General features: G+C 56.3%; 6 protein-coding genes across 6 annotated transcripts; 2 read left to right on the plus strand and 4 right to left on the minus strand.

Annotated features, from left to right (window-relative positions):
* Window positions 1-920: 920 nt before the first annotated feature.
* On the minus strand, window positions 921-2,191 carry GLOTRDRAFT_77723 (fumarylacetoacetate hydrolase; the record flags this gene model as incomplete). The annotated part of the gene is made up of 5 exons (XM_007868942.1): window positions 921-1,186; window positions 1,238-1,403; window positions 1,452-1,665; window positions 1,721-1,841; window positions 1,906-2,191. The coding sequence occupies 5 exons, from the start codon at window positions 2,189-2,191 to the stop codon at window positions 1,080-1,082; spliced, it is 894 nt and encodes a 297-aa protein (XP_007867133.1). The 3' UTR covers window positions 921-1,079.
* Window positions 2,192-3,437: 1,246 nt separating this feature from the next.
* Window positions 3,438-4,432, minus strand: GLOTRDRAFT_106499 (phosphotyrosine protein phosphatase II; the record flags this gene model as incomplete). The annotated part of the gene is made up of 4 exons (XM_007868943.1): window positions 3,438-3,548; window positions 3,579-3,746; window positions 3,986-4,241; window positions 4,332-4,432. 4 exons carry the CDS (start codon window positions 4,430-4,432, stop codon window positions 3,438-3,440), a joined length of 636 nt encoding a protein of 211 aa, XP_007867134.1.
* A 3,780-nt stretch (window positions 4,433-8,212) lies between these two features.
* On the plus strand, window positions 8,213-9,960 carry GLOTRDRAFT_77727 (phosphoglycerate mutase-like protein). Its single transcript, XM_007868944.1, has 10 exons — window positions 8,213-8,380; window positions 8,443-8,502; window positions 8,657-8,798; window positions 8,856-8,887; window positions 8,941-8,951; window positions 9,013-9,056; window positions 9,114-9,292; window positions 9,349-9,550; window positions 9,615-9,701; window positions 9,751-9,960. The coding sequence occupies exons 1-10, from the start codon at window positions 8,360-8,362 to the stop codon at window positions 9,786-9,788; spliced, it is 816 nt and encodes a 271-aa protein (XP_007867135.1). The 5' UTR covers window positions 8,213-8,359; the 3' UTR covers window positions 9,789-9,960.
* Window positions 9,961-10,316: 356 nt separating this feature from the next.
* On the minus strand, window positions 10,317-10,709 carry GLOTRDRAFT_42833 (kinase-like protein; the record flags this gene model as incomplete). The annotated part of the gene is made up of 2 exons (XM_007868454.1): window positions 10,317-10,589; window positions 10,641-10,709. Coding segments are annotated over 2 exons (342 nt in total), but the record flags the coding sequence as incomplete, so codon positions are not given.
* A 2,187-nt stretch (window positions 10,710-12,896) lies between these two features.
* Window positions 12,897-17,746, plus strand: GLOTRDRAFT_100387 (NADH-ubiquinone oxidoreductase). Its single transcript, XM_007868945.1, has 31 exons — window positions 12,897-12,948; window positions 13,000-13,148; window positions 13,199-13,359; window positions 13,407-14,090; window positions 14,140-14,248; window positions 14,309-14,439; window positions 14,500-14,988; window positions 15,041-15,132; window positions 15,189-15,261; window positions 15,310-15,392; window positions 15,452-15,523; window positions 15,586-15,782; window positions 15,838-15,854; window positions 15,907-15,917; window positions 15,974-15,982; window positions 16,039-16,069; window positions 16,129-16,137; window positions 16,194-16,224; window positions 16,283-16,290; window positions 16,355-16,372; window positions 16,450-16,463; window positions 16,524-16,538; window positions 16,592-16,619; window positions 16,744-16,760; window positions 16,814-16,847; window positions 16,901-17,045; window positions 17,102-17,175; window positions 17,229-17,413; window positions 17,470-17,493; window positions 17,546-17,601; window positions 17,651-17,746. The coding sequence occupies exons 1-7, from the start codon at window positions 12,924-12,926 to the stop codon at window positions 14,735-14,737; spliced, it is 1,497 nt and encodes a 498-aa protein (XP_007867136.1). The 5' UTR covers window positions 12,897-12,923; the 3' UTR covers window positions 14,738-14,988; window positions 15,041-15,132; window positions 15,189-15,261; window positions 15,310-15,392; window positions 15,452-15,523; window positions 15,586-15,782; window positions 15,838-15,854; window positions 15,907-15,917; window positions 15,974-15,982; window positions 16,039-16,069; window positions 16,129-16,137; window positions 16,194-16,224; window positions 16,283-16,290; window positions 16,355-16,372; window positions 16,450-16,463; window positions 16,524-16,538; window positions 16,592-16,619; window positions 16,744-16,760; window positions 16,814-16,847; window positions 16,901-17,045; window positions 17,102-17,175; window positions 17,229-17,413; window positions 17,470-17,493; window positions 17,546-17,601; window positions 17,651-17,746.
* Window positions 14,904-18,714, minus strand: GLOTRDRAFT_139368 (glycoside hydrolase family 15 protein; the record flags this gene model as incomplete). The annotated part of the gene is made up of 27 exons (XM_007868946.1): window positions 18,537-18,714; window positions 18,460-18,487; window positions 18,391-18,409; window positions 18,151-18,336; window positions 17,651-18,100; window positions 17,546-17,601; window positions 17,470-17,493; window positions 17,229-17,413; window positions 17,102-17,175; window positions 16,901-17,045; window positions 16,592-16,619; window positions 16,524-16,538; window positions 16,450-16,463; window positions 16,355-16,372; window positions 16,283-16,290; window positions 16,194-16,224; window positions 16,129-16,137; window positions 16,039-16,069; window positions 15,974-15,982; window positions 15,907-15,917; window positions 15,838-15,854; window positions 15,586-15,782; window positions 15,452-15,523; window positions 15,310-15,392; window positions 15,189-15,261; window positions 15,041-15,132; window positions 14,904-14,988 (listed from the first exon to the last, which is right to left on the minus strand). The coding sequence occupies exons 1-27, from the start codon at window positions 18,620-18,622 to the stop codon at window positions 14,904-14,906; spliced, it is 2,046 nt and encodes a 681-aa protein (XP_007867137.1). The 5' UTR covers window positions 18,623-18,714.
* Between the last annotated feature and the right edge of the window lie 1,518 nt (window positions 18,715-20,232).

Here is a 20,232-nt window from a genome sequence, read left to right on the forward strand (position 1 = left end):
TGATAATAGGTATCAAGGCTTTATTTTAAATCCTGAGAATCCGACCTTTTTGTCCGCGCCAAATTTCCGGATTTGGTGCCGTTTTGTCCGCGAAAAATGTGGCCTGAGCAGATTTTGGCCGAAAATGTCCGCGATTCTGATCAGGGCTCTGCTTACAAGACCTTTGTCCGCGCTGTAGGATAAGGCATTAAAATGTATCAATTTTGCTCTTCTAGTAATGTATATCTATAGCACCACTCTATTCACCGTCAGAAATCATGTCCACACCGCTCGCCGCCTTGCGTTTGCGGCGGAATTTTGCCAGTTCTTCCACTGCGGGAGCCAACTCCGCCATCTCCGATTCGAGATGGAACTCGTTAAATAGAAACAGTCATGTTTCTAGTATGTGAACTACAATAACTTAATAAATGCTGGATAGACATAGTCTACTATGAGATGGGATAGGGACCCACAATGGCCACATCCATCGTATAGAGAAAAAGTTGAAAACTCATGCCTACATGGAGAATCGAACCTAGTATCCAGGAATCAACCAATCGTACATGGGTCAAGCGGTAACCCCTGAACCACGAGACTATAAATGTCCGCACAAGCATATGGCATCGATAGCGCATGGTATATATGTCCGCAAAGAAAATCAGACGTGCACCCGTTTTTGGGCCTTTCTGTCCGCGAAAAATAAGGCCTGGTGAGGTCTAACTTGGCTTGATTTGTCCGCGTTTCCACAAAGCCTTGATACCTATTATCAGGGGTCCTGGAGCATTCAGTTCGAATGAAAAGATATCATGGAGGAAGACGAGAGCTCAAGATGCTTCCGAGATGCGACAGCCTGAAGAGATCGTCCTCGAACCGGCCCGGGAACCGCCCTCGCCCAAAGCAGGATATGTTGTTCCAAGTTCGGCGATTGTCAAAGAGTCCTTCCACCATGATGATATATCTTTCAAGTCGGCCATATATATGACTACTCAACCACTTCTCAAGAGATAGATATACATGATTGATAACTTCCATCCAATTCCACAATGCGACCAGGGTTTGCCAGCTTATTCCGCGACTCCGCATAGGGAATCTGATCATGATCACTCGTAGTGAATCCCGTGCCTCAGAATCCCGAGGCCCTCAATCTCGATCTCGACCTTGTCTCCATGGTCGAGGTACACCGGTGGGTTGCGCAGGCAGCCCACACCTTTATACAATAATCAGTCATCGTTCTACATGGGGATAGATAGCAGCTAACCTTCGGGAGTACCAGTCATGATGACCGTCCCCCTCTCGAGCGTCGTGCCCTGGCTGAAACGCGAGATAATATCCGGGATCTTGTGGATCAAATCCGACGTCCGCGAGTCCTGCATCGTCTTCCCGTTCACGCGGAGCGAGATCGCGAGGTCCGACGCGTCGATCGCCTATACCACACATCAGCCCACCACCAGTCCCACCGACAGCGCGCCTACCTTTGCAGAAACGAGCACAGGCCCGATGGGCGCGAAGTTGTCCGGGCCCTTGCCCATGCATATCTGCGAGCCGCTGAGCTTCGGGTCGAGCTGCGCGCGGCGCCAGCTGAGGTCGTTCCCGATCGTGTACCCCGCGACGTACTGCTCCCAGTCCGGCGCGCCCAGCGGGACGTCGCGGCAGTCCTTCGCGATTACGAAGCATAATTCCGCCTCACTATGATATGTATGGTAAGAAAGGGTTCGAGGGGAGGGGGGCGGGGGCCACTTACAAGTCGAGCGTCTTGTCCTGCACGCATTTCGGGATGGGGATGTCCGCGGGCCCCGCGAGCGACGTGCGCGGCTTGATGAACATCGTCGGCCAGTCCGAGACCGCGAACTTGCCCTCCGCCGCTGCGCGCCCGCCCACCGGCATCAGCAGCCCGCTCGCCTCCCGCCCGGCCAACATTCCACGCACCGTGTTTCGCGTAGTTCAGCCCGACGCACTTGATGAGCGGCACCTGCGCGCGGGCGAGCGGCGCCAGGATCGCCCCGACCGTCTTCGTGTCGCGCGTGAGCGTGTGCGCGCCGAGCGGGTCGCCCGTCACCACGTACGCCTGCGCGCCGGGCCCGAGGCGCCGCAGCGCGTCCGGCGCCGTGTCGACCAGCTGGCCGACGAAGATCCTGTCCTCCGCCAGCGGGCCAAAGTACGTCTTGCCGTCGTCCGCGGCGACGAAGCGGATGAGGTGCGTCCACTCTGGCATGGTCGTGTGGTGGGAACGCGCTCCCCGCAAAGGCTGGAGGGGTACCGTTGTCTGCTACATTGGTTTATACGAGCGTGCTATAAGAAGAGCGGTGCTGGGTCAGCGCGGGGTCACCTGCGTGCGGTAGATAGTCTTCGGGAGGACGGGATTGGTGATCGGGCCGGGATCAGGAAGCGGCCTGATTGGCTAGCCACTCGACTGGTGGACTTGCGTTATACTTGGACCCGGTCAGTACTCTCTCGGTTTGAATGCGACGCTGAAACCCGTGGACAGTGAGAGTGTATCTGCTGGGGTATATACCACAGCTCGCTAATCCTGGATTAGCCGATCCTGATGCAAATTTGCATTGGGGCCTCCCGCTATGCAAAATTGCGTCAGCGACTAATCCACTGGTATATACTCCAGCACGGGCAGATACACTCTATTGTGACCCTGGGCGCACAATTGCCAGCCGGGAGCACGCAAGGGCGGGGAGCCGAGCACTCCGTCAAAGCGATGGAATACTCACGCAGAGCTCTCCAACGAACGCAGCTCGAAAGGCTCGAATCGTTCAGAAGCTGGATCCACAGCCGGCAGAATGCACCTTTAGATAACCCGCTAATACGTATACATTGACAAATTCGGCTTGTACAAGTACTATACACATGCATGTCCGTCATAAACCCCGACATAATACCCTAGAGCTGTATGTATACCCAGACTATGCAGTACTCGACATATATCCCGATTCCTCTTTATCTTTGTCTCCGACGTAACCAAGGTCCATTAGGCAGTGGAGTGTACATGTACGTGCACAGAAGCGAAGCAGGAGTGGTGCGGTGGTGTGAGGTGTGAGCGATGTGGAGCTGCGGGGGCGAGAAGCGCGGGGGCGGACGTGCCGGAGGTACGCGATCCGCCGGGGGGAGGGGGGACGTAAAATGACAGACACCGAAGCATGGAGGGTGCTTCGACGCGCCTGCATTTGTGATGGGCGGTGCGGCCAGGAGAGCGCGATGAGTCCGAGACCTGGACCGGGAGGGCGCCGAGAGACCTGAGCGTCAAGCAAGGAGAAGGACGGTGCAAGGCGGGAGGGGAGGCAGGGAGGAGGTCTGGGACTAATACGATACCAAGAGGAACACACGACGCGACAAAGTCCCAGCAGAATAAGGAAAATCCAACGGGGGAACCGGAACCAAACCGATCTGTTTTTGTTTCAACGTGTATTGCACCTCGCCTCCTCCCCGGGTACATGGCGTCGCGGGCGCGGTCATCGCGAGCTCATCGTGCGGCGCATCGGCTGCCGCTGCGGCGCGTCGCCCGATCCGTAGCTACTCGGCTGCGCGTACCCCGACCCGTGCGCGCCGCTGCTCTGCACCGCCTGGGTGTTGACGGACGAGTTGTGCGGGACGCCCCGCCTGCGCCACATGCCCTCCCACTCGCGCAGGCAGCTCACGAAGCCCGCGTTGGGCTTGATGCAGGGCCGCTTTTTGCGCACGAGCTCGTGCGCGGCGTCGAAGGACATGTTGTGCCGGGAGATGAGGTAGGCGATGACTATCGCCGCGGAGCGTGATACGCCCTGGAGAGGAGTCAGTACGGTGGAGAATAGAGTGTGAACGCTGCGCCGGAATCCCGGGTCCCATCAGCACGCAGGCGGGAAAGGCACGAGATCGGATCTCGAGTAACGGCATCGCAGATCTTTGTCACACACGCGCGACGCGATAAGGGGCGCTTTCGCAGACGGGGATCCCGCGCAGAACGAGGCGGGGTGGGGAGGAAAGGGAAGAAAGAAAGAAAGAAAGAAAGCGAAACACCCACCTGCTGGCAATGCACGAGCACGTTCTCCCCGCGCGCGATCGCGCCGTCGATCACGTCGCACGCCTCCGCGAGGTGGCTCTTGAGGTCCGCGCCGGGGAGGTCGAGGATGTCGATGCGGTGGCAGCGGATGCCGTCGAACGGGCTGGGCAGCCACGGCGCGTCGAGCACCTGCACGAGGTAGGAGATGCGGTGCGTGCGGAGCAGCTCCTTGTCGATCGACGCGGCGAGCGAGCCGAGGTACAGCGCGCCGGTGTGTCTGTGCTGATGTGTGGGATGGCTCGAGGGCGCGCGGTGGAGGGCGGCGGAGGAGTGAGTAGACTGGGTGCGCGAGAGGGAGGGCGGCGGCGAGGTGGGGGAGGCGGGGAGCGAGGCGGGCGGGAGGATGAGGTGCATGGGCGTGCACATCGCCTCCATGACCTCGGGCGAGAGCCCGTCGAAGTTGATCATCGACGGCGCGCGCGCGGGGGGCTGCGTCTCGGGCGCGAGCTTGAGATGCAGCGCCGCCTTGGGGCGGGCGGGGCGGGGCGAGGACGACGAGGAAGAGGACGCGGAGGACGATGGGTATTGCTTGACTGTCGACATTGGTTTTGTTCGTTAGAGCAGGAGTAGAGGCGGAGTTGCGGCGAAAATACAGCAGCGGCGGCGAGTACAAGTACTCGCCCGTGCACGGGAGCCATCGACCGTCCCTCGATCTAGGCGAGTGGTGTTTGGTGGGGCACGCCTCTTACCGCATTCGGAAAACGTCATGCCTCGTCGGTCCCGCGGGTCCAGATCGAGGTCCGTGGCCCCCGCAAGGGCCCGCCCTGTGGCACCACGGCTGGTGACGAGCCTGGGGCAACGGTGCGCCTGCTCCTCCTGCCGCACTCCGCGCGGGTAGCAAGGGTTTACCTACGCCCTGGAGGAGAGACGCGGCTGCCATACGCGATGAGTGAGACGACCGACCGTGTCGCTGCCAATCCAGCACATCAGCGATAGGCACCGCCAGCTGCGCGCGCGAGATGGCAAGTGCACCTGCCACACGAGCGCTGCCCTCGCCCCCTTCCTGATCGTCGATTCTCCGAGCGCTTTCCAACTGGCTGATCCTGATCGTTCCTAACGGCTTGGCCAGAGCTGGATTCCTGATCCTGCTCTACATATAGATTGCGCCCGAAATGACTTTGCCCTGTCGACGGGTGCGGACCTAGCGGACCCACTGCCTGGTGTTGGATTACAAAGTGCGTGATGGCCTGTCGCGCGTGCACGTTGCGGGCCTGGGACGCTTTGCTCGCCTCGGATGCTATTCGGACCTCCTTCGAGCCTCGACGCCGTCTGAATCCTGTGCTCTTCCTTACGCGGACATATCGCTGCCCAGGCCGACAGAAGATCCCCGCATCCAGTGCCACCTTTGCCTGCAGTACTCCCGCGGGTCCGATTGGAATCACAACTCTATTCCCTGCCACTGCCTCGCCTCGTCCCCGCTTGCCACGCTTCACAGCTCTCACCACTCTAGCTTTAACCTTCCCTCAGACAGCGAAGCCTGGCCACATTGCTGCACGGTCGCCCGCCTCCGCACTCGTGACGCCAACGCTCTACACGACGACACTCTGCATTCGATATTCGGTATTTCTACTCGGGCGATCTCCTGGGGATGGTGATATCTTATCTCACATGCCTCCGGATTATGACACGCTCTTTTCATCTCGCGATGCCTCGTACTATCGTTCCGGTATCCAATCAGCGTCGGAACCTCGGGGCTCGGGGTCCTGAAATATCGGGGCCCTGGACTCTTGCTCCTGCCTCGCCGTGGATATCCACAACTCGTCCCTCGGTCCCGCCAGGCTCCCCCTCTCACTGCGATCCCCGAACACTTTTGGATGATAGTTGCTCGTGGGATCGTCGGGAGTCAGATATGGCAACGTCGCTGTAATGGTCGTAGCGAAGAGCTGAGTAACGGGGTGGCGACGTACCGCTCGTCACGCACGCTAGTAGGTCCAACCACAAGAATGCTTCATCCTCGCCTTCGCAGGCGACGGGGCAATGCGAGTCACCATACGAGGCGACGGACCGGTAGAGGGTACTTATAGTTGGGGAAGCCCTCATGACGCTGGCCATGCCCCATCGATACCAGTGATGCATATGTGTATCACATATATCATGTCGCCGGATCCTTGCTGGTCGAACTTGCGCCGCATCAGTCAGTACACAGCGCTCTTGTTCTTAGCACTTCCTGCCGTGATCGACACCAGCATTGTGGATACAATAAAGCATGCCGTCAGCGACCCCACTCTTCTTCCTCGACCACCGGATTATCTCATTGCTGCTTAGCCCTGACAAATGTCTGTGGACACGACTGGGTCTTTGGCGGTCACTGCTTCTTCGACATCAAGCAATGCCGGGCTCCAGATGTGGCTTCTTGGACTTGCGCTCTCGACTTGCGACATTCAGTGCCACTGTGCACTGCTCATTTATCGGCTAGCGTTTCTCTAGGTTGTTATCGAGCAGACCCATCCGCTTTCCTCGGACCGACGCTGCACCCAAGTGACTCGGTGAAGTCCGTGATGCGAGCACTAGTATTTGGCTGGACGTCCTCATCAGGGGGAGACGAATTGGGCCAAGAGTGCGGACTTTATGGAAAGACGGGGACGGCTTGATACTGCGTGACGGTCCCCAGTGGCAAACCATTGCACGCATATTCACAAGGGGCCAGCCAAGGCGGGATGGCGCGGGTGCTCTGCCTTCGGCAACACACCGGGTACCGACAAGAACACGTCTCTGGTGTGCGCCAGCCGCGCCAGCGTAGCTCGGTCCCCGTACGTTCTCCACTGCCCAATGGGGCTTCCCCACTAGAGCTCTCCGAGTCTGCGTCTCTTTCTCGGCCAGTTGAATTTTCAGGTGTTCATTCAACGTCTTCTAGTCGTCAAAGATCATATATCGTGCAGCACAGGCTTGAGGCAAGATATTGCTACCGGGGGTGGAGGTTGGATCGGGACAGGATGGGGATCGGGACTCGGCGTGCGCTCGGATTGGGTGCGGGTATTATTGCGGAAGGTCTGAAATTCGACACTGCCTGCAATTGGATGCGACTCGCTCGACGCTCATTGCTCAGAGTCTTCGCGGGATGCCGGCCAACCTCCTGGTACTGGCAAATGTCTTGCCTCCCTTAGATTCAGCTTGTGCTGCATAACGCGTATCCCTGGATTTGGACCCGGGTATACGTTTCCAGTGCGTGCTATGTGGTGAGGCCTTCGTGATTATGTATGTGTATGTTGAAGCGCTGAAAGCAATCACGGGACACCGGCGAATCCACGGAACGCTAAAGTCTGTTACGGTCGACACTGCGTGAATGGGCAGGCGCGCCGTTCTGTGTTCCTGATCGTCGAGGAGATGACCGCCAAGTGGGCAGGTGCTCTGCGCAGACTCGCGGCTCGGAGAGCGCGGACTGGCCTATGGCCAGGGATGCATCGTAGAAGTAGCGCCGAGTCTGGTTGGGTAATCGGGCGAGGTCTGCGTATGTGAGTCTTGATTGTGCATGGATTTTGTAATACCCTGGATTGTGTTACCTTACGTCCCGCTGGGCGGAACAGAGCAGTCGGCCGTTGTCCCGCGTACCTCCGCACCACGCAACTGTCAATGTCATGGTCACTAGTAGTCCGAAGCACGACACTTGCATGGTACCGGGGCTTGGACTGCGCGCCAGTTTCCCCAGCCAGACGGTAGAACTGCGAATGTCATTGATGTACACGTATGTCCCAGCTGTTTATGCTTCTCTATGAAAGACATGGCGCAACCTAATGGCTAGTCCCGTATCTCCAATGAAGATTGATAATTTCCCGTATCCCGCTCAGGCGTGGCGACGATGAGCAGCATCAGCAACGTGCCCGGTGGTGTTGAAGCCGCACAGATTGGAACTCGAATGTTGTTAGGGTTAGGATTAGCGAATAATGTCTTGCATTCAATACTCGAGCCTGAGCGCCTTCCCGTATTTACTGCGAGTTCGGAGTCGGGTACGTGGGGGCAGACAGCACCGACGGCGCGGGCGAGGCAAGGCAGGACAAAAACACATTTACTTCAAGTTGCTGCTTCAATATCGAGTGTGGCCCCCCAATAATATGGGGGGACACTCGGGATTGTAATATTGAAGCACAGATTCAAATTTGGGCATGGATTCAGACTAAACAATCACTGACAATTGCCAATTACAATTGTGGCGCGTACAGTACTATCTCATAGACTTATCGGAAGCGTCTCAGAGCTCTTCTCTTCCTTTTCGACCCTAATCGAGGTCTGCACTTCGCAGTGCGGCAACTGAAGGATTGAGCTCGAGGCATAACTTGCAGTTTGCTTGCTCTACTAGTAAGAAGCACGACGCTGGCACCAGACTAGCACCAAGCAGCCATGGTAAACGCGACATATGAAGTAAGTTGCTCAAATGGAACCCCGTTTCGAGCGAACGCTGATACTCTCTCTGCATCACATAGGCTGTTCCCGGGTTCTTTCTCCAAGACGGTCCAAGTTGCAATCCAGAGATCATTGGAGCTGTGAGTGCCACGTCCCTCGCACTTACGCCACATTCATGCGCCCACCGCGTACTACACGATACTTGGAATGCGGCCGCCCCCGATCCGGAATCTACGCTTCCCGCCCTTCCTTTCGTTTCCACACTCTGAGTAGCATACGGCTGATTGCGTGTAGACGCCCCCCAGGTTCGGTCTCATAGATGAGTCGCCAGACCGCTGGACGAAGTTCGAGGCTGCCGTTACGAAGCTCAACGCAGATGCCGGGGAAGGGACATCGTACAAGGCGTTCATACTCGGGAGACATGGGGAGGGGTGGCGTATGCCGTTATTTTCCTCCCGTTGTGACTCCTCTCTTCTAACTCCAGACTCTGAAGATAACGTCGCGGAAGCAAAGTACGGAACGAAAGTATGTGAGGTTGTCCATATATGCGCGTAGCACCAAATAAATGGCACTCTTAGGCCTGGGACGAGTAAGCCATTCTTTCCTGGGTCACTCGCCCACGCTGCTCACGGTCTACATCACTGCCACAGTTACTGGTCCAAACTCGACGGCGACGGAGAGATAGTGTGGGGCCGTAAGCGACCTTTCCTCCACCCCGACGTACCAACACTCGATCACTTTGCTCTTATAGCCGACCCGGAACTTACTCCCCTCGGACAATCCCAAGCCGCCCTCGTCAAGGCCTTGCTCGACGCCGAAGTAGAGGCCGGCTTCCCTATCCCAGATACTCTGTACAGCAGCCCGATGACGCGCGCTCTGCAGACGCTCGTGGGGACGTTCGGTGATGAGCGGGATACACTCATCCTCGAAGTATGATACCCCTTTCCCTGTCGCTGAGATGGCCCTGAGGACACCTGTATCTATAGAATATACGCGAGCACTACGGCGAGCACACGTGCGACAAGCGCCGCCCTCTCTCGTACATCCGCCACGCGTTTCCGAAGTTCCGAGTCGAAACTGGGTTCAGCGAGGAAGATGCGCTGTGGACGGAGGAGAGGGAGGCGGAAGCGCATGTTGCTGAGCGCGCGAGGATGGTATTGGATACCATTTTCGATCAGGATGATAGATGTTCGTGGCTTCTCCGAGCCTTTTCCTTGGTCCGACTTCCGCTGATCCGCTGAGGGCTGCTTAGGGCTAGTCTCTATCACATCGCATAGCGGATGGATAAATGGACTCTTGAGTGCGATAGGGAGGGAGCGGTACAAGCTACCTACAGGAGGTACGTCGCTCCATTCGTGGTGCACTTCGGTTGGTCATCGTTTCTGTAGGCGTGTTGCCCGTCGTTGTGAAGCAAATTCGCAGATAAGTGAAGTGCATTGGTGAGACTTGCGACACGATCCGCGGCATATACGTCTGCTCGTCTGCGCGCATTATACTGGATAATAAATTCATGAGTCATGTTTAACTCTACTCGGATGTGCAGGAACTTCGAATTCATCACTCTAATGCAATACAATACAATATGACCTCTAGGGCGTAGACTATGGTTGGTGCGCCCGCTGGGAGATCTAGTGGATCAGCTGAGGAATTGCGTTGCTGAGCTTTGGTGCTCCAATTAACAGCCTATGGTACGTGTCAAGCATGTTGCTCACCAGTATCACCTAGGAATATTAGTGGTACCTCTTTCCCAAAAGCCCGGGGCATATTCGAAACTATCTCCGATATTGGAGGTCTATCGGAGGGCGTGGATCTCCAACACCTCTGTATCGATTCCCAGAGGGCGTCATCGATTATTCTCTCTGGTCTCCCGGGGCGCTCTCCCCGCAGGACTCTGCTAACCGCCCTATATTCATCGATCGTATGAAATGACACCTCCTTGGTGTATAGCTGCAAGTTAAGTCAGACGGGAACAGGCAAGGGATACGTGCACAAAACGCACCTCGAGACACAAGCAGCCATAAACATACACGTCGGTCTGCCGGGTTCTTCTGATACAAGGCCCCTCGCCTTCATCCTCGTCCGAGTCAGGGAACAGCTCAGGTGCCGTCCATCGCGTGGAGCCCTCTCTCGTGGCTGTGGTGTACGCCCCTTTCGTGGCCTCCGAGAAACGCGATAGACCAAAGTCTGCGAAGCGTGCATGTGAGGCATCATCAATCAGAACGTTGCCCTGCTTATAATGTCAAGGTTAATCCCAGCCTCGCCGAAGTGGACTACATACACCTCGCAGATCGCCGTGTACTATATTATGGCAATGCAGATATTCCAGGCCTTGCGATACCTCGAATAGCTATCATGAGAGATTAACGCGCTGGAAGGAGGAGGTATGATATTTAACGCCACACACCAATCTGGTGGTATCCGCAAGTGATACCTCATGCGCGCGGACATAGCGGTATGCATCACCATGACGCATTCAAGGCGATATTAAACAGAGTCGTGACAGTGGGTTATGATTTGATAGAGTCGACATCGAGTCCCAGAAATGGGAGGATATAAGGGTGACGAAGGTTGCACCACAGAAGCGCTTCCCTGCAGAACATCTGCATTTCGTGATATTAGTAGTATTTCTTTATTGTGGGTCTAGACGTCAGCGATACCTTCTTCACCCGGACTTGGCCGCTTATCGAACTATTGGGGAAGATGTGTATGCGCTTCACACAGACAATATTGTGCCCATATACGCCACGAAAAATGTCTGCGAATCCCTCGCCGGTAATGGGATCGGTCTCTTCCACACGAATACCGTGGAGAAGTAATGATGTCGGGAGGTCGAGCGATGCACAGGCAAGCTTTACCTGCATCTTATTTATCGACACAGTCAATGAAATGTTCATCAGGCAGATGGATCGATTTGGTGGAGGACCAGTTGATTGGGAACAGTTTCTGACCGTCGGCGTCGCCACTGCTTCTTAGCACTCGAGGACCAGGGAAGCCTCTCAAAATTTAGTCGGAGGCGAGATGTTCACTCTGGACATCTTCCAGTATCCAATACGATGAACATAGGCATTGGAAGGTTTGCATTTGAGACATCTAGATGTGGGCGCCGGTCCCCGGATGGTAGTCACAATAAGCGGCGAGGTCCGTTATCAATCCCAGGTCAAGGACTGGATTGACGCCCCGCTAAGTATCGGAAATAGACGTTATCCAGAAGACGCTGATAACGGCAAGTGTATACAAGTGTATATCCGTTGCCATGGAATTTTGAAGACGGGGCAGCGTCTGTCGTCGAGGCAGCGCCGTGGGCTGGTGTAGGCGAGCGAGGGGTCCAGCACATGGAGAAACTGCCTCAGAGCTGGATTGGCCGTACCAGGACAAGCTGATATTAGAGATAAGCCAGTTGAGATCACAGGTAGTCAGATGCTATAAAGCACGAGCGCTCGAAATGGTATCACAATTGCAATCCACTAGTAAAGTGCATCCAAGTCTTAGATATGATGGCAGCGGCGTGGAGTGTGATGATAGTTCGGCGGGCGTAGACCTAACATTGGGCAGAGACAGCAGTGCACAGCCAGGAAAATGAGGTCTAACGTAGAGGGTGAAGACGAAGAGGGATGGAGAGATTGCGCGCTAGCTGCAGGATGGACCGGGAACTAAGAAACAGCCTGCGCGATCGGAGTTGCACAGGACACGCCAAGGGTCTGGAACAGCGATAGACATAGCACTGTTCGTCCCATGCTTGGATCGCTTCGGCTTCCTCTTAATCTTGAAAGCAGGAGCACGGGTCCACTCTAGCACGAAATCAGTCGGCTCCTCATGGGGTTCAGACGAGAAGGTGCAGCGATGGATGGCGACCCTGGACAAGCTTGGAGCTCGCCGTGAACTGTACAGTTCACACTGGGCTCAAGTTCGTCCATTTGCGGGCGAATCAACCTATCGGTCGAGCAGCTCCGCCCCTGAATGCGCGAGCTGTATTGGATCTTCAGTTCGAGAAGGATCCATCTGGAGAGAATGTCAATAGTACAAAAGCTGGCACACATGCGGAAGAAGTTCAGCCCGAGGAGCCTTGCAGATGCATGCCGCGATAAGGGAGTCGAGTCAGCAACGGTAATGCACGTTCTCTGTAGTTGCATTATCATCTATAGCTAGGTCAATCCTGCTAAGCTTACCACGCTATGCATCAGCAGCATCCTTCTGCCTCAGAAATTCAAAATTCAGCGGTAATTGACCGTCGTTGGACGATCCTGACTCGGAGAGTCTCTGCTGGAGAATCACCGTCCTATATATACAATGTCTGGAGTCTGCTCAATCGGAATAAAGGAGCTTGAATAAACGGTACCGCCTTCCTATAAGTTGCCCGATGTATTAGAGGCAAACTTGTATAATTATCCTCGTGGACTAGGATAGCGGGGAATAAGGACGAATTTGAACACCGGCGACTTGCTTAGAATCTGCTGTGTCTGATTGGCTGCCGGTAATCTCCGAACGCTTCCGCTTTTCCGACCTGCAGCCGCCGCCGCTGTCAGTGACGAAACACAAATCATCTTGCTCGACGTCGTCGACAATGTTGAAGGCGTCGCCCACAACCCGTGCGTTGCGTTAGAAAGTGCGAAATCAACGCCTCATGTCATCTTTATCAGGTGTCGCCCGGCCTTTCAGGGCCAAGCTTCGACGGTCGTTCGCTACGGTACAGGATACACCGGTCAGGCACTACGGCGGTCTCAAAGATCAGGACCGTATCTTCCAGAATGCGTACTGCAGACATGACCACGGTATCAAGGGCGCAATGGTACGTCTGCACTATGGATTGGCAGAGTCTGGGGACTGAAGAGGCAGTAGGCCCGGGGCGACTGGCATCGGACGAAGGACATTGTGTTGAAGGGGGACTCCTGGATTATCCAGACCATCAAAGATTCGGGTCTACGTGGGCGAGGAGGGGCCGGTTTCCCGAGCGGGCTGAAATGGAGCTTTATGAACAAGCCGGGCTGGGAGAAGGATCCCAGGTGAGAGCACGCTCATGTGCACGCGGCTCTGCTAATATATTGTCCAGACCCCGATACCTTGTCGTGAACGCCGACGAGGGCGAGCCGGGCACATGCAAGGACCGCGAGATTATGCGCGGCGACCCGCACAAGCTGATCGAGGGCTGCCTCATCGCGGGGCGCGCGATGAACGCCACGGCCGCGTACATCTACATCCGCGGCGAGTTCTACCAGGAGGCGTCGCACGTACAGCAGGCCATCACGGAGGCGTACAAAGCGGGGTATCTCGGCAAGAACGCGTGCGGGTCCGGCTACGCGTTCGACGTGTACGTGCACCGCGGGGCCGGCGCGTACATCTGCGGCGAGGAGACGGCGCTTATCGAGAGTCTCGAAGGCAAGCAGGGCAAGCCGCGCCTGAAGCCGCCGTTCCCCGCCGACGTGGGACTGTTCGGGTGCCCGACGACGGTGTCCAACGTCGAGACGGTCGCGGTCGCGCCCACAATCTGCAGGCGGGGCGCTAGCTGGTTCGCTGGGTTCGGGCGGAAGCGGAATGAGGGCACGAAGCTGTTCTGCATCAGCGGCCACGTCAACAATCCCTGTGTCATCGAAGAGGAGATGAGTATCCCCCTGAAGGACCTCATCGAGAAGCACTGCGGCGGTGTCCGCGGCGGGTGGGACAACCTTCTGGGCATTGTTCCCGGTGGTAGCTCGGTTCCCATTCTCCCTAAGCACTTGTGCGAGGAGGTCTTGTGAGTGCAGTGATCCTCATTGGTCGTTCTTTGCTAAGCGTTTCGTTAGGATGGACTACGACTCGCTAAAGGATGCCCAATCTGGTCTCGGTACCGGTGCTGTCATCGTCATGGATAAGAGCACCGACGTTGTTAAGGCTATCGCGCGTTTCTCACACGTACGTTCCGGACTGGTTCGGTGCAAAACAGCATCCCACTGACTGCATTACCCCTTGCAGTTCTACAAGCACGAATCCTGCGGGCAGTGCACGCCATGCAGAGAAGGCACCACATGGCTCATGAACATGATGGACCGCTTCGTTGAGGGCAGAGGCCACCAGCGGGAGATTGACATGCTGCTCGAGCTTACGTGAGTTCCCGCTCAAAAGGAGCACCATCGTTCCGGATTCTGACATTGCCCATCCGCCAGAAAACAAATTGAAGGCCGCACGATCTGTGCTCTGGGTGACGCTGCTGCATGGCCCGTCCAAGGTCTCATGCGTCACTTCCGCCCTGAGGTCGAGAAGCGCATTGCGGACTTCCGCGCCGAGCACGGCCCTGTACTGTTTGGCGGGCGGCTGAAGAGCCAGACGGACCCTACCCTGGCTATCCCGGATAACTTGGGCGGTAACCTGCCTGAGATTGGGGGCCCTACAGTTCCGAAGTAGCTTCACTTTAGACGGCTGAATTAGTAGTTGATGTTGTTCGTAATACACCTTCGTAATGTATCAATCTTGGTGGGATGTACACAAGTCCGTTGCACTTTGTTCCGAGACGGCATCTACTGGTATCTAAAACAGCCTACATTCTCCTCATTGCCTTGGCGTCCTACCTTCAGTTCCCAAGTCCGGGTTGTCCAGAAGCAGCTCTACCTTGAACTCTCGAGAGGTTGAACGCGGCTGAGATGAGGGTTACATGGCTGCGAAGTATACAATGAGCAACTCGAATGACTCGTTCAGGAGACGACCTACGTGAAGCCTTGCACAGCGTTCCCGAGGGCCTCTCCAGAAGCCGAGATCTCCTCGGTGCACAGCCCAACGTGGTTTGTGTATTGAATGAAGTCCTGGTACGATTGGCATAAAGATGTTTACCGGGCAGTAAAAAGGACGACGAACATACCTCGAACATCGCTACAGCTCGCGCCAACATCGACTTGTCATACTCTCCGGCACGCGTCAGGGCTTCGACGCACCTACATACCTGGTGAGTGAGATCGAAGATGCTAACAGAACAAACATACCAGAGAGTACACAAGCAGAAAGTTCCCTCTTCGCCGCCGACACCGTCGTCGGTCTTAGTGACATCGTACCGGTATACCAGATTCTGTCAACGAAGCGCTTTGTTCAACCAGTCGGGGCGTACAAGCTTGGAAGGAGCCATACGTTCGAGGTCAAGCCACCGCGTTCCGGTGTCTTTAAAATCTGCTTCAAAGTGCTCACGAACCGCGGGTCGCTCTGCGGATTCCCGAGTGCATCAGCACACTCTTACCATTCCGGTAGGGATGACTTCGACTTACAGCAGGGGAGAAAAACACAAGGGGCATGATGAGCACCGCCGAGTCGAGCACGTCCTTGTCTTCGTAGCTCTGTGCGAAGAACTTCTTCTCTGAGTTCCACGCATGTTTCATGATCTGCTCGTAGAGATCGTCCCGCGCCGTCAGCCACTTCAGCCGGTTCGGGCACGGGAGCGAGCGTTTGTCGGCCAGTCGCAAGCCTGGGAGAGTATAAGTACGTGAACAGCGTGAGGTGGTTGGCTAGCAAATAGATACCTCTGTCAATTGCGACCCTTCCCAGCCGTTAGTACAAACAGAGAGAATGCATGAATCGTGACTACGCACCACATCATGATCTAGGCGTAGAGCCAGTGTCAGGAGTCGCAGTCGGAATCGCGCGCGTGATTCTTACCTTGGAATACTAGAAACATCCGCTAGTCAGCAACACCGCGTCGACATCGGCATCCGCACACCTACCGTGAAGTGCCGCATCCTGTTCCTCACTTCCCTGTGGACCGCGGATTAGCCGGACCAAAGCTAGCCTCTTCGACATGCATGCAGACGAACCAGATAGACCTGCCGACTTGAGTTTAGTGGACAGTGCAATGTCTGGTATTTACGGGAGGACTCACAGGTCAGGGCGGTTGTAGTTGGCTACCACATCTGGCAGTGCGGGATGAGGGCACGGAACGTTATCAGGGATGGCATGATATTCGCGTACAATCTACTCTGGCATTTTGTGAAGGTGCATTAGTATGGTATCCTCAGGAATCATGGCGGGTGGAATGCTTACAGCTCTCGCACTCCGACCCTGTACCAGAAACACACATCAGTCGCATCAGGAGCTTGGTACATCGTCAACGCAGTAACATTATCGGTCCCTCTTACCATGTATCATAGGACTAAGCATCCGAGGATGATCAAGACCGTGTTCCTTGCTGCAGCGACATCCATAGACGTACCAGCGGCCGCCCGAACTGCCCGCACCACTTTAACAGAGGTGTGCGCTCGGACAAGTCGGCGCACGCACCTTCTGACTCAGGTACACCGAGTCCATGCTAGCCACGAAAAGCAGTAAGTCTCATAGCCCGGACGCGGGACAGGCTGCGGGTAGGGCTTGGTCAGCACTGGACGATCTGGAGTGCGACGGACGGCAGCACTTACAAGAGCGAGGGTAATCACAGTTCACCGTAGATATCCTTTAAGCGCTTCAATTCGGGCTTCACTAGTAGAGCGAAGGGGCAGGTCATACCAGTTGCACATGGTCGATTGCGCCGTTCCCGATCCTTGAAACCCATCACCGGCCCGCCGATACCCATGATTCCGCGAATTCACTCACCGCACAGGTCTCGACCCCTTATGCCCGTCGAGGTGCGTCAGCTCCTCCTCGGGGAACTCCTTCCCGCCGTGGATGGTGTACATGATCTGCAGGCTGCCGTCGGGGTTCTTGTCCTGAATCCTATCGAATATGAAGTCCATGTACGCTGGGAGAAGAAAGGTGTGGGGTTGTACATTTTGCGAGGGACGGGGGCGGGCCTACCGTTCGCCTCCTGCGTGAACCCGAGCCGCATCAGCGCATACAGTATGAACGACGCGTCGCGTATCCACGACGCCCTGCCCACCCTCATCAGTCCCGCGCCGCGACACGAACGCGGACGCAGACGCACCGGTAATCCCAGTTGCGCGTCCCGCCGATGTACTCCGGCAGGCTGAACGTCGGGCTCGCGACGACCGCGCCGGTCGGCTCGAAGATGAGGAGCTTGAGCGCGAGCGCGGAGCGGTGCACGGCCTCCTTCCACGCGCCGGTGTAGGTGCTCCCGCGGATCCAGGTGTTCCAGTAGGTGTTGGTTTCCTAGGCATGGGCACGGGTGGGGATAGGATCGGGCGGGGAGGGGAAGGGTGGCTTACATTTAGGAGCCTTTGGACAAGGGTCTGAGGGAAGGGGGTTAGGGGAGGGTGAAGCGGACTGGGAGAGTTTATGCACCTTCGTCAGGAGCGGGTCGTCAGGCGCCCTCAAGCGGGACGCAGACTCGATCAGACCTGCGAAGATGAGCCGCCTGAATTACCACGCATGCGCCCATCGACTCACTCGGCAAGCTGACCCCCAGCTCCTCCGCCCTCTGCACGCTCGGCGCCGGCACCTTCGCGCCCTCCTTCGGCGGCACGCGCAGCACGAACGTCACCGCCTGCCCCTCTGTGAGCGTTAATGTGCTCTGCACCGCGGGGCCCTTGTGCCCCTTCCCGCTGAGGTCGAGCAGCTCCAGCTGCACGCTCGGCTCGGGAACGCCCTCCACGAGGCTCTCTCCCACGAACCGCAGGTCCAGGTCTAGGTCCGCGGAGTGGAAGAGCGCCTTTTGTTGCGCGGGGTAGGGGACGGAGGTGTCGGGGATGATGGCGGTGGTGTGGGTGTCGCGCGCGTAGTTGAAGGCGGGCGCGCAGGTGAGCTGCAAAGGGAGGGCGCCGCGGATGACTTCGATGCGGCGGACCAGCCAGAAGAGGAGGGGTTTCGTGCTCGGTTCGCGTTGGCGAGGGAGGAAGTCTGGGTGAAGCTGAGGCAAGTAGACAGGTAAGGGGAATGGGAGGGCTGACCGGTGACGCTGACGACGCCCTGGTCGTTCATGAACTTTGTCTGGAGGACGTTGGAGGAGGGGAGGTACGCCTGCTTGGTGGTGAACGGCACGGTGGGCGTGATGGAGAAGTGGCCGCCCTTGTCCTTGTCCAGGATGCGCGCGAAGATCGACGGCGAGTCAAAGTTCGGCACGCAGTAGCTCTCGACTGGCAGACATGACATGGATTAGACGTCGGCGACTTGGGATTGCCACTGCTCACTGGATCCATCTAAGCTGACCTGCGCGGCTTCAGTACCGTGTACGACGCGAAATCTCAGAGACGACGCACCAGAGCAGCTGTCCTCAGGTTACCGATCCTGTGCTCTTCAGTTTATATGTTAATTCTGACACAGACGTGTAGCTTACAAGGCATGGTCCGCGATGGGGATGTACCCGCGTTCCTGGAGGTGGTGCGGCTGGCGGATGTTCATTCCAAACTGGTGCGATGACATTCTTAGGATGGCTGCGTGCCTTCAGAGCCCTTTTGTATTATTTATGGGGAGCTCAGAAACTCTCGGAGACTGTCGTGTATAAGCAGTTCTGAATGGACATCAATCAGCTTACGGATCCGCTGCAGACGGGCGTTGCTCGGACACTTTGGGAACGGTTCGGACGGAGGTGAGACAAAAGGGAAACGCGTTCCCACGTGAGGTCATCTCTGCGAGCTCATGCCACAATACCCCCCTACATGCAATTTACGTCCCCTCTTGAGACTCAACTGCGTACCGCGGTATCCACCCAGCGACTTTAGGAATGGAATACGTGACAGGGGACGCGTTCTCTGTACTCTTGGGCCTCTGGAGATGAATTCCGTGCAAGACTGCTATCAGTACACGCGGAAGGGTTATGGAGAGCGGTGAGAATCTAGAATAATGTGCTTCTCGTTTGATTGAAGAGGAGCGGAAGAATGCGCCGGACAGGTCTCTATACCACTCGTTCCTTCCACTGTTCAAATACTGACTTTCGCTACAGTTGAAGGACCCCCTCATAATAGTACCAGAGGCTGTTTACAGATGCCACTCATCAATGTCCTGTGGAAATGGGCCAATATCACCGGATTTTCCTCCCGGCCTCGGATATTCGTCCGGAAGGTGCCCATGGCCAACCGGCCTATGTCAAACGGTCCGAAGCAACTAGGCCATTTCATGCGCCAAATACACTTTTTGTCGGGTGTCGATAATCCCTTCTATTGGTATTATCAGGTCCTGCAACCGTTGCTGACCATGTGTTGAAAGCTGAAACGACGTTGTGATGCTCATAGTGATGCCGCAGTCCGGTTCCTGAACCTGGGAGAACCGGTTCGAACCTCGGACCAGACCCAGGTTCTGGTCCGCGGTTCGGCTTTGGGGTGGACCGAACCTGAAATGAGGTCCAGGTGGGGCCACAATGCCTGAACCATACCTAAATATGGTAATTTTGGGGGGTTCGAACCCGAACCTGACCGGACCCAACACCATTTCGGGTTCTTTGAGGTTCACAGTCCGGACATTTACCCAAACTGGACCTTGGGTCCGGTCCCAGGTCCGGAAATTTGGGCCAATAACTGGACCGAGCCGGACCGCGGCATCACTAGACGCTCATAGCTATGCTCCTTCACCCAGACACGACGAAGCAGGCCCAGGCTGCGATGAACCCTCCCCGTCGTCCACAGCACTACACAGCGCTCGTTATAAGGTGCTCTCTGCCGGCAAGCTTGGCTCACATTTCCATTTCGATCGGGTATTATACCCAGCTCAATTTCCCCCGCTGTCAAAAACCAATTTTTGGGTGCTTGCATGTTCGGCTATGCAACAGCTTTTCAGCCCCCATGGATATGGCGTGACTGTCGTGAGACGAAATCTGGGGTTTGTCACTGGTCACAATGCCTCTGGGATCGTGGGACTTACCATATGTGGTATTAGAAGCTGGCCTGCGGCGCCACTTCGCACCATATATGTGTACAGTCGACTCTGTCTTAACCCATACCTGTCATAACCCATAACCTGTAATAACCCATAGGTTTTTGGCTTCCACCGACATGGTAGATAGTAAAAACCCATAAGTCTGCAGTATCCCATAACCC

The sequence above is a fragment of the Gloeophyllum trabeum genome, assembly GCF_000344685.1.
Source record: "Gloeophyllum trabeum ATCC 11539 unplaced genomic scaffold GLOTRscaffold_00008, whole genome shotgun sequence".
NCBI lineage: Eukaryota > Fungi > Basidiomycota > Agaricomycetes > Gloeophyllales > Gloeophyllaceae > Gloeophyllum > Gloeophyllum trabeum.